Source organism: Chrysochloris asiatica, unplaced genomic scaffold, assembly GCF_000296735.1.
Source record: "Chrysochloris asiatica unplaced genomic scaffold, ChrAsi1.0 scaffold00042, whole genome shotgun sequence".
Lineage (NCBI taxonomy): Eukaryota > Metazoa > Chordata > Mammalia > Afrosoricida > Chrysochloridae > Chrysochloris > Chrysochloris asiatica.
The window spans coordinates 2,324,945-2,337,308 of record NW_006408560.1 but is presented as its reverse complement, the minus strand read 5'-3'; the positions used below and the strand labels follow the sequence as shown (position 1 = coordinate 2,337,308).

The following is a 12,364-nucleotide window of genomic DNA, read 5'->3' as shown; positions in this document are numbered from 1 at the left end:
CCTGTCTTGTGCCCATTTTTTAATTGGATTACTTGTCTTTTCCTTGTAGAGGTGTTACAATTTCCTACAGATTTTAGAAATTAATCCCTTGTCTGATATGTCATTGCAAAAGATTTTTCCCATTCTGTGGGCTCCTTTTTTACTCTTTTGGTGAAATCCTTTGATGCACATAAGTTTCTAATTTTTAGACTGTCCCAATCATCTATTTTGTCTTCTTTTGTTTGTGTAATTTTCACAATATTTGGTAGTCTGTGTGTGCCCTGGATTGGATTAGAGCCCTTAAATTTGTCCCTATGTTTTCATTGATGACCCTTATAATTCTGGGATTCACATTTAGGTCTTTAATCATTGCTGAGTTGGGTGTTGTATATGGAGTGAGGTAAAGGTCTTGTTTAAGTCTTTTGCATATTGACTTCCAGTTCTGCCAGCACCATCTGTTGAAGAGACTATGTCTTCCCCACTCAATGTACTTTGGCCCTTTGTCAAAGATAAGCTGGCTGTATGTGGATGGGTTAATTTCTGGATTCTCAATTCTGTTCCATTGATCTATAGATCTTTCATTGTACCCATACCAAGCTGTTTTGACCACTGTAGCCATGTAGTAAATTTTGAAATCAGGGAGTGAGAGACCTCCAACTTTGTTGTTCTTCTTAAGCAGTGCTTTGCTTATCCTGGGTCTCTCATCATTTGATTTGTTGATTGTGGCCTCCATGGGTGATGACTGTAGAGCTAAGTAAAATGAAATCCTTGACAACGTCAGTCTTTTCTCCATTTATCATGATATAGCTATTTGATCCAGTTGTGAGATGTTTTTTTTTTCTTTTTGTTGAGATTTAATATTGAAAGCTGTATTTTTTTTTTTTTTATCATTATCAACAAATGCTTCAAGTCCTCTTCACTTTCGACAAGCAAGGTTGTGTCATCTGAATATTGAAAGTGGTTAATGAGTCTCCCTTCAATTATGATGCTTTACTCTTCTTCATATAGTAGAGCTTCACAAATTATTTGTTCAACATGCATATTAAATAAGTATATTGAAATGTGCTGTGGGTTAATGTGCTGGATTGCAAAATTGGTTTGACCTGCAAGGTTAGCAGTTCAAGCTCACCAGCTTCTCCTCAGAAACCTTATACAGAGACACTATGGGTCAGAACCGACTCAATGGCACTTAACAACAACAACAACATTGAAATGATACAACCCTGATACATGTCTTTCCTGGACTTAAACCATGTATTAACCCCATGTTCTTCTGTTGTAATGACTACCTCTTGTTCTATGTACAGCTTCCTCATAAGCACAATTAAGTGCACTGGAATTCCCTTTCTTGCAATGCTTTCTGTAGTTTTTATGAGCCACACAGTCTCATGTCTTTGCAGAGTCAGTAAAGCACAGATAAACATATTTGTAGTCTCTTCTTTCAGCCACAATCCATCCGACGTCAGCAATGATATCCCTCATTCCACATCCTCTTCTGAATCTGGCTCGAATTTTTGGCAGCTCCCTGTTGATGTACTGTGCAACCAGTTTTGAATTATCTTCTGTAATATTTTACTTGGGTCTGATATTAATGATATTGTTCAACAATTTCCATAATCTGTTGGAATGGGTACAAATAGGAATCTCTTCCAGTTAGTTGGCCAGGTAGCTGTCTTCCAAATTTCTTGGCATAGACTAGTGAGTGCTTCCAACACTGGTTCAGTTGGTTGAAACATTTCAATTGATATTCTGTCTATTTTTGGAGCCTTGTTTTTCACCAGTGTCTTCTGTTTAGTTTGGATTTCTTTCTTCATTATCATCGGTTCTCAATGATACGCCATCTCCCAAAATAGCTGACTGTTGACCAATTTTTTTAGAAGAGTAACTCTGTATTCCTTCCATTATGTTTTGATGTTCCTGTGCCATTCGATGTTTTTCCCATAAAATCCTTCAATATTTTAACTTGAACCTTGAACTTTTTTCCTTCAGTTCATTCAGCTTGAGAAATGCCAAGCATACTCTTCCCTTTTGGTTTTCTAGCTCCAGGCCTTTACACATTTCATTATCAGATTTCAGTTTGTCTTTTGAAGCTGCTTTCTGTAATATTTTTGTTCAGCTCTTTTTGTTCATTATTTCTTCCATTTGTTTAGCTACTCTACATTGAAGAGCAAGTTTCAGAGTCTTTTCTGACATCCATTTTGCTTGTTCTTTTTTTTATTCTGCTAGTATTTGCAATACAAGTGGAATAGCTTTTAGCATCACATCAACACACAAGTCACCACAGTACAATGAACACAGGCAAGTGGTGGTTGTTAGCATTACCACCCCGCCCCCCAGTCCTCAGTGCCATGAGTGAACTTGGACTCAAAGCAACACTAGAGTACAAAGTGCAACTGCTCCTTAGGGTTTCCAATTCGGCATCTTTACAGGAGCAGACAGAGCAAGCAACTGGTGAGTTTGAACCACCAACCTTGAGATTAACAGCCCAATGCTTACTCCACAGCACTACTAGAGCTCCTTGTTGTTAGCATTGTTGTCATTGTGTTTCCAACCCATAGTGACCCTGTATAAGGTTTCTGAGGAGCAGCTGGTGAACTTGAACCACCGACCTTGCGATTTAAACCGACTGCAGTCCAGCACATTAACCCGCAGCACCACACCTGGACTCCTGTTGCTAGTATACGGGGACCAGAAGTCTTCGGTTATTTTCCAGTCCTCTCTGCTGACTTGTCTGCGGAGGATCAACAGGCCACTTTATTATTCTATGCTTTTGTTTTTTCTGTGACCAACACAAGATCATATTGTTATTTTGTTTGTGATTTCCCAAAATAAGTCAGAAAATATATTTAGATATCATTTTTTAAACTTTACCCCAGATGGAAAGGTTCTCTTCCCAAGCAAATGTCATGAATGTGAATGCATTAAGAGAACCAAGTCCGAATGTATACTATCCTGTTTTATATAATTATTAAAGGTGAATTTTGAAAAGGAATTACTTTTGACCTTTTGCCTACTTTTCTCAGTATGAGGGAATTTTGAATTAATTTCATGCCCCGTCTTTTGGAAACACCAGGAAGATCTCTGTAGACTGTTACATCCATTTCATTCCATATATCCAAACAAAAAGCTATTCCAAGGAAAATACTTGCGCTCTTGGAAATGTGGTGGTAACTTTTTGCCTATCACCAAAGCTAAGCATTTGAGCAAGAATAGAAGAAAAAGAGTCATCTTTTCTCTTTCCACATGTCTATATTTATGGTCTTTATTTTCATTCCTTTCCCCCAATCCAGTAAAGATGAACAAAAGGAAAAAACAAACCTACTTCTTCATGCCAAAAAATGGCTCTTGTTTTTTTGATTAGTTCTAATGGGAATGTGTTTTGCTTGATGATTGGGAGCAACAGTAATCCACTTGCTTATATCCAGAGTGACTGTTTTTATCTGATAGCTGTTTGTTTACAGCAGTAGTTAGTAATTTGCAAGGACAGTCCTGTCAAAGCCATTGCCTTTAATGAAACACAAATGCCTCTTGGAAGAAAGATGACAGATTTAGCCCAGCGACTTGCAAAACTTTAAAAGCAATCCCTTGTCAAACACGTGAGAAACCACTCTTCCCTCTCTATGACTTGAGGGAAAAAAATGAGAAACTATCTTATGCCAGATGGAGATTGCTTGCTAGTAAAATAGGCTCTGGCTGACTCAGCCCTGTGCCTTTGTATTCCTTTTGCAAAACCCACAAAGAACACATTTGGGGCCACTTTTCAGAGCTGGCAAAGTCTCTGCTTTTAAAGGAAATTATATAGACAGAGAAAGCTGCAATCGATGAACATCTAGGAATCCCCAGGGTCCAGAGATGGGATACATAAGTCTTGCATTCTAGGGCATCACTTAGGAGCTGGCCTGGACCCAAGAGTCATCCCAATAGTTGCCAGATTTGATTATTTGATTAAATTTGGTTAAAACAAAAACAAGGTGGGGAAAGTTTTTCTTTTCTTGTTGACTAATCCTCTTCTAAAAAAAAAAAAAAAGGAGTTTCTCCCTTAGTTGCTCATTTTGTTAGATTTAGCAAAGAAGCTGGAAATTATAAAAACATGTTTCATGATGATAAAGTAATTCCTAAATTTCAAATCACTGTAGATATAAAGGATTTAATCTCTCATTTTTAGTCCAGCACCTTTGTCTATGTAAAGAAAACAAAAATCCTCACCACTGGACCAATAAACAACATTCTTATCAACAGAGAAAAGATTGAAGTTGTCAAGGACTTCATTCTTCTTGGAACAACTATCAAAACTCATGGAAACAGCAGTCAAGAAATCAAATGACATATTGCATTAGGCAAATCTGCTGCACAAGACCTTTTTAAAGTGTTGAAGAACAAAGATGTCAGCTTGAGGACTAAGGTGCGCCTGACCCAAATCATGGTATTTTCAATAACCTCATATGCATGTGAAAGCTGGACAGTGAATAAGGAAGACCATAGATGAATTGATGCTTTTGAATTATGGTGTTGGAGGAGAACATTGAAAGTGCCATGGACTGCCAAAAGAATCAATAGATCCGTTTTGGAAGAAGTGCAGCCATAGTGCTCCTTGGAGGCCAAGATGGCCAAACTTTCTAGGGTTGTTGTAAAGAAGATTTAAACATGAAACTAATACTCAGATTAGTTGATTTTTAAGATTTCCTGGATAACCTTTAAGAGTCTATGAATCATTAATCAAAACTAAGCTCCCCTTTCCTTTCTTTGAATTACCTTGATTTGGAATATTTTTCAGTCTTTTCAGATAATACGTGTTGTCTATTTAGCTTTCTTTGCCTTATGTTCAGGAAACACTAACCACCTTTGTTATTGTTCTGTTTGATATCTTTAGGTGTCTGAACATGCACAGTTAAGTTGGATCCTTACCTGCATGGTCAGGCTACCCCGCCTGCAACACTTACACCAATGGAAGGTAAATGCCAATGGTCTGATTAATAAACAAAAAGGAATGCTCTTCATTATGTTTCAGTATTCAATGTTCACTATAGGAATGCAAGTTCCTATGTTTCCCTTTCTGTTTAGTTCTGTGCTGGGCCTTGGGAATCCTAAACTTATGGTCCTTCCGTGTCTGATACTCACTAGTGGTCTAGAACAGTGCCTTTTACCTCTCTGCTTCCAGTGATAGGACAGAAAGTAAAAGGGTCCTCCAAGACTCCTCCCATTTAAAAATCCAACTTAAAAAATGTGTTGATCTATGCATGGTTGAAGCTGTTATCTTTTAATAAACTTATTAGCGACTTTGAACCTACCATGTGCTAATTTACAGGTAATCCCCAGTTTCTGGATTACTAGCTCCTGAAGTTGCCTCTTATCTCCACTGGAATTAACTGGCAGTGAGGCAAGACTCTCTTCACTGTGGGGAGAGACAACATATTTTCTTTAGCATTTAAACAAGTTGAGTCCAGGCAACAAGTTTCAACCCACAGAAATATTAAGGCTGTTCTTTTTCTAGGAAGGTCAGTTAAGAAAGATAAACTGGATAAATCATAGTGCTTTACTTTCATTTATTTTTGCAATTGGATAACCTGAGGGCAGGTTGTCCCTAAAAATGTTAACACTAATTTCAGTTCAAGCTTCTTTGGAGCATGTTTTTAGAACGACTGGTTTCCTGAAAAGCTTTAGAAGCCTTCACTTATGCTGCTGAGAGACACAAATGGAGCCTGGAAGAGGCAGCACCTAAAGGAGAGTCATGCTGTAGGGTCATTACTTGCTAATAATTAAAAGCAAAATTTTGTAATCTCTACCATATTTTGGTTTTAGGCAAGACTTTCCATTTTGTCATGATACTCAAACACTAAGTTTAATGCTGAAACCCTTCCTTATAAGATCTGAATGCCAATGTAATGACATCTGCTTGTACCTATAAGTGGTGTCTAAGGGCCTCCTGATAGATAAAACATTACTAATGAGTACACTGATGTTCTGAGAAGCCTTCCCACTAGTGCAGGATTTGGTATTTGTGGAAAAGACATGTATTTCAAGTCCCAGTCTCATCCTTGGTCAAGGTATGCCTTGTAGGGTGATTTCCTCATTAACAAGTACTAGTGATGTCTTCTGGAAGTCTTACACAAGGGAGATGCTAGAGACCTACTGGTCAGTTCCCATGAGACTTGTAGTCTGTTTAGGAAAAGACAGTAAGAAAAAGTGTGAGAAGTGCTCTGAGTGAAGAAGTCCAGACTATGACAGAATCTAATGAAGAGCATTTAGCTTGGTTCTGATTGGAGCAGGAACAGTAGAGAAGGACCGTAGAGTTATTTTGAGTTAGTAAGCTAGCACCATATGCAAAACATCTGAGACTTACAGTGTTGTTGTTAAGTGCTGTTGCATCGGTTCAACTCATAGTGACCCTATGTGTGGTTTCAGAGAATGTCTGGTAGATTTGAACTGCCGACCTTGTGGTTAATAGCCCAGTGCTTATCCTACAGCACCACAACAGGGCTCAAGGAATATACTAGGCACTCACTAAATATTAGCGTTCTCCACATCTCCTCTCTTCCCTTGTAATTTCAAGATCCTGTTGTCTAATATTTAAAGAGTATAAATGTAACATGGTAACAGTTTTAAGTTGGATTCTTTTCCCATTTGATTATTTCAAATTACGTTTTCTTGGTCTTTGTTGTTGTTGTTGTTGTTAAGTGCTGTCAAGCTGGTTCTGACTCACAGCCACCTTGTATAGGGTTTCTGTGGAGCTGCTGGTGGGTTTGAATCACCAACCTTGTGGTTAATAGTCCAGTGCTTATCCTGCAGCTCCACAACAACCATTATCATGGTTGATGTAATAAGGAAACATACTTATGACATTGTATGTTGGAACTTTAAAATATCCTTTGAATGGCTTATAACATCAGTTGTTGTTAGTCAGAAACTACTTGGGTTATAATCAGAAAACTCACATTTGTAACTAAATTTTCGGACATTGAAATTAAGATGGTTAAAGAGAGATGCTGTTGCTTTTTCAGACTCAGCCTCAAAGAATATGTCTGCAGGTTGGTGGGTAAAACCTGAATTAGGAGCTCATGAGTTGAGTCCTGGGAATTGTGAAAGTTTATAAAATCAGTTGTTTTGCTCACTTAGAAGCAGTCAAACTTCAGAATAGTAATTCATACTAACTAAGCGATCAGAATTAGCTACTCATCAAGATATCTGTTTTTCTTTTATAAAAGATGTTATACCCAACCTTAGAAGCTTTTACCAGTGTGAATTGCACACAATATTTCCATCTAATAAGTAGTTCTTCTCAGAAAATCAAGAATCCTGGTAGCATGGTGGATTATGAGTAGGGTTGGTAACCACAAGGTCAAAAGTTTGAATCTACCAGCTACTTTGCAGCAGAAAAATGAGGCTTTCTGCTCTTGTAAAGATTCACAGCCTTGGAAGCCCAATACAGAGTCATTATAAGTCAGAACCGACTTGACAGCACTTAAAACAGCAACTTCATCCACTCAGGAAATATTTTAATCTATACAACCTGTACTGTACATTGTAATTACTTTACCCTTTTGGTTTTAGCTTTCTTGATCAGTTAAACATCAAGATAGGGAATTATGATAGCTTAGATTACAATTTCTCTGACATTTGTGTCTTTTTTTAAAATACCATGATTTGGGGGTTTTGTTTTGTTTTTAAAAGGAGATTTTAATTGAATGTTCAGTTTTATCAGTAGCACATGTGTGAGACTTTTCTGGGAGGCTTCCGCTGATAAACAACATGGCTTTTGATGTTAATTCATGTTAATGTCTAATAGGTGATATTTTATGACCTCATCTGTGAAATCCAGAATACGTCTGATTTAGAACCTGGGAATCCTTTATTCCCTTATTCTTTTAATAAAAGAGAGAGAATGGCGGTGCAGACTCCTGTAATGGGGCAGTGGAGAAATGGAGTCGCCTTGCTCCAGCCTGAGCCTGGGGAATGAAGAACAGCCCATTAGAGAAAGGTTCCACAACCACCAGCTGCCTACGAGTCAGTTGTGACTCATGGCAACCGCATGTATGTCAGAATAGAACTGTGCCTACTAGTTTTTCAATGTCTGATTTTATTTTGGAAATAGACCACCATTCTTTAAAGGTACCACTGAGTAAGTTGAACTGCTAACCTTTCAGTTAGCAGACATGCACTTTATCCATTTACATTAATCAGGAACTCCTGGTGGTGGTAATGATGTGCCACTGAGTCAGCTTCAACTCATAGCGACCCTGTATAGGGTTTCCAAGGCTGTAAATCTTTACAGGAGCAGAAAGCCTTATCTTTCTCCCATGGAGTGACTGGTAGATTCAAACTGTTGACCTTGTGGTTAGCAAACCAGCTCATAATCCACTACACTACCAGGGTTCCTAGAGGATGGTTAAAGCTATTACATTAACGGAGATACACAGTTTTCTTCAGATCAAGTTCTGCTTGCTTTCAAATGGTTTTAGTTTAGTAGTATACTTAGCATGTCTGATTTTTTCCTCTCCTCTTTTTTTAACTGCTTCTCAACCTCCACCCCAGGCAAAGACTGCCAAGCAGAAACATGACGGAACTGTGGGCCTGCTCACATACCCAGTACTTCAGGCAGCTGACATTCTGCTATACAGGTAAGGAGCAGAGCTTATCCACAGCTCTGTATGTATTCATGAGCATGAGAGACTGTTGGAACCTGTCCAAAAACGATTTGGCTCATGGGAACGTGGGGCACCGAGGGATCAGAGAAGTGACTCCGTTTGTATCTATTTCCCAGCAGTGTTAGGTGCCATCTTGTTGGCTCTGACTCATAACAACCCTGTACACAACAGAATGAAGCACTGCCTAGTCTTGTACCATCTTCACAGTTGTTGCTATGTTTGAGCTCGTTGCTGCTGCCACTGTACCAGTCCGTCTCATTGAGGGTCTTCCTCCTTATCACTGACTCTCTGCTGTTTTCAAGTATGATGTCTTCTCCAGGAACTGGCTCGTCCTGATAACATATCTAAAGTACATGAGATGACGTCTTGACATCCTAAATGATAGGGATATGTTTCAGTGTGAAAGTAATGTTGAGAGCAACCCTTAAATAGCATGTGCTATCTGTTCGACACATTATAAATGCTTTACATGTTTTAGCCCACTTAATCCTCCCAACAACTTTATTCAATAAGCTCACCAGCTGCTCCTTGAAAACCCCATACAAGGTTGCTATGGGTCGGAACCGACTCGACGGTACTTAACAACAACAACAACAACATAGTATTATTGTAGTGATCACTGTGCCTTTGTATTATAAGCACTGGAGTGTGAGCCATAAGGTCAGCAGTTCGAGCCCACTAGCTACTCTACTGGAGAAAGATGAGGCTTTCTGTTCCTGCAAAGATTTACAGCCTCAGAAACCCTATTCTGAGTCATTGTGAGTCAGAATTAACTCCACAGCATTAAACAACAATAGTATTATACAATAGTAATATTACGCTGTGCCCAAGATCATGTAGCTAGCAAGGCTTGGAGTCAGAATCTAAGTCCAGGAAGTTTGGTTACAGGATCTGAGCTCTTAACCACTATTCCATATATGTTGTTGTTGTTGTTAAGTGCCATTGAGTTGGTTCAGAACCACAGTGACCCTGTATATTGTTTCTGAGGAGCAGCTGGTAAGCTTGAACTGCTGACCTTACAGTTCAAACTGACTTTGCAGTCCAGTGGACTAACAGCGCCACAACAGAACTCCACGCTATATATCCCCTAGTAATAATTCAAATGAACCCTGGTGGTATAATGGTTAAAACACCCAACTGCTAAACAGAAGGTTGATGGTTCAAACCCAGCCAGCCACACCAGCGGAAGAAATATGTGGCAGTCTTATAAACCCTGTGGGACATTCTGCTCTAGCCTATAGGCATTCTCTTCTGTTTCTATGAGTTAGAAGCAACTCAATAGCAATGGGTTTAGTAATAATGAAATTCCAAGCATTTTGTTGGGTTTTTGTTGGTTTTTTAAGAACAGCAAGTGTTTTCAATATTTTTTCTTATATAGTATCCTATGCAACTTACTACAGTTATAGAAATGTTCTGTTGCTGTGCTTTCCAATATGGTAGCCACTATCTACAAGAGGGAGTCCTGATGTGGCACTGTGGGTTAATGCGTCAGACTGCAAAACTGTTTGAACTACAAGGTCAGTGGTTCAAGCTTACCAGCTGCTCCTGAGAAACCCTATACAGGGTCAATATGGGTCGGAACTGAGTCGATGGCACTTAACAACAACAACAACAACATCAACAAGTGACTGTGAAGCACTTGAAATGTGGCTAGTGCAATGGAGGAACTGAATTTAAAATTGTAATGAACTTTAGTCAATTTAAATATAAATAGCCAAATATGGCTACTAATTGCCACATTGGAACTACAAATCAAGAAGTTTCTCAGCATGCTATAGAATCCCTGTAGCTATAATCCATCCAGACAGGTACTGTTGTTGTTGTTGTTAAGTGCCATCGAGTCGGTTCTGATCCATAGCGACCCTGTATAGGATTTCTGAGGAGCGGCTGGTGAGCTTGAACTGCCGACCTTGCAGTTCAAATGGCTTTGTAGTCTGGTGCATTAATCCACAGCACCACACCAGGACTCCAGACAGCTACTACTGCCATTGAAATGTTTTAAAGTAGACCACCAGAGGGTTAATAAATATTAACCCCTATGCTTTCTGCCGACCACGGCTTTTGGACCTCATCCTTCTTCGTATTTTTCCCTCTCTTCCTATATTGGCCTTCCTAGACCTTGTCTGTTGTTGTAGAACTAAACTCTCCCAATCAGAAGGCAGCTCATAACCTAAGCCTTGGTGCTATAAAAGCTTCTGAGGAAAAAGAGAAATGCCACAAGTCTTTTTTCATCCTTTTCCCCTAAAGCTGTGGCTCAACAAGAATAATTCTTCACAGGAGGAACTGGAAATCTTTACATTTAGAATGCTGATAGCATTCTAACATTTGCACCTCACGGCATGGCCTCAAAACCCTCTGCAGTTATGATGGAAATAGCAGAGTAGTGTTTAGTTTCCCAAATGAGGTGTTCCCATGAGTACATGCACGTTATCGTAAACATTGATTAAAACTTATATGTAAGGGTTATGTTTCTATTTGTTCTCTTAACTTGAATACTGGACGTTTGATACTATTATTTGCCATTGCGTTGATTACAAGTCATAGTGACGTTACAGGACAGAGGAGACTGCCCAATTAAGTTTCCTAGGCTGTAAATCTTTCCAGAAACAGATCGTCAGGTCCTCTCTCCCATGAAGCCACTGGTTGGTGCAAAGTTTATACCTTCTGGTTAGCAGCCTGGTACTTAGCCATTGTGCCACCGAAGCTGCTGGATTCGTGATAGCCTTTAGTATTTGTAGGTGACTTTCGACTACACGGTTGTGATGAGTCAGAATCCATTCAATGGCAATGCGTTTTTCACTTCTGGGAAGTCTGAGAACACTTTCCTTCAAGATACAGCAAACAAAAGTAATAAAAGTCTAAAAATACATTTCCTAGAAAAGTAGTGTATTTACTTAGAAAGCAAACCAATGAAAAACGTTGATTTTCTCAACAGTAAAATAGGAATATTAATTACCTTGCACAGAATTGTTCAAGGATTGAAATGAAATGCTTACAGTGCTTGTGACTAAGAACTGGACTTTGGTTATGATTGATGATACTGATATCTTCAGTGATTATAAACTTACATTTAATTATGTTTTAAAGCCTTCTTCATAGAATCAAAGGCTGAGATTTTTCAGCCTCAGACTATGGAAGCACATGAACATAGTCAAAATCTCTGAACTGTTCAAGATCCTCTGAGCTCAGGGCTGTAAACTTTAACAAGAATGACCCCCTTCTTCAAGGATTACTGTGAAACAGAGAGTAGGAAGGAACAGTTTAAAAAGCCTCAACTTCAGTTCTCTTGCTTTCTATCTGAAGTCCTGTGAAGTTAAGCAGCTTGCTGGTCAGTGGTCAGTGAGCATCAATGTATGATCATGGGTTTCCTAAATATGGGGCTGATCTTCCTAAGGAGCCAGTAGTCAAATTAGGAAGTAAGATATTCACTTGAGACAATCAGAATGTAACATCATATACACCAAAGAAATGATATAAGTATTTTTATCAATTGCCCCAAATACCTGATATCAGTGGTAGGTGCAACTGGTAGAATGATCAAATAGTATTCATCCTTTCATCTATAGAATGAGTTACAGGGACACAACTCAGAGGGTTATATGTGAATTATGTATGAAGTTTATCACTTAGTATACTCAACTCAAAATTTTTAACTACATAGGAGGAATATATTTTAAAAAGCCAACATAAGCCGAAATAGCTTGTTGTTTTTGTTGTTAGGTGCCATCGAGTTTGTACCAACC

At 38.8% G+C, this 12,364-nt stretch overlaps 1 protein-coding gene across 1 annotated transcript in view; it reads left to right on the top strand.

Annotated features, from left to right (window-relative positions):
- Nucleotides 1-12,364, top strand: part of WARS2 (tryptophanyl tRNA synthetase 2, mitochondrial) — a 101,719-nt gene that overhangs the window by 69,108 nt on the left and 20,247 nt on the right. The window contains exons 2-3 of the mRNA XM_006861304.1: nt 4,850-4,930; nt 8,509-8,594. Of these exons, the coding sequence (XP_006861366.1) occupies nt 4,850-4,930; nt 8,509-8,594 (167 nt within the window). The remainder of the gene's footprint in view (nt 1-4,849; nt 4,931-8,508; nt 8,595-12,364) is intronic.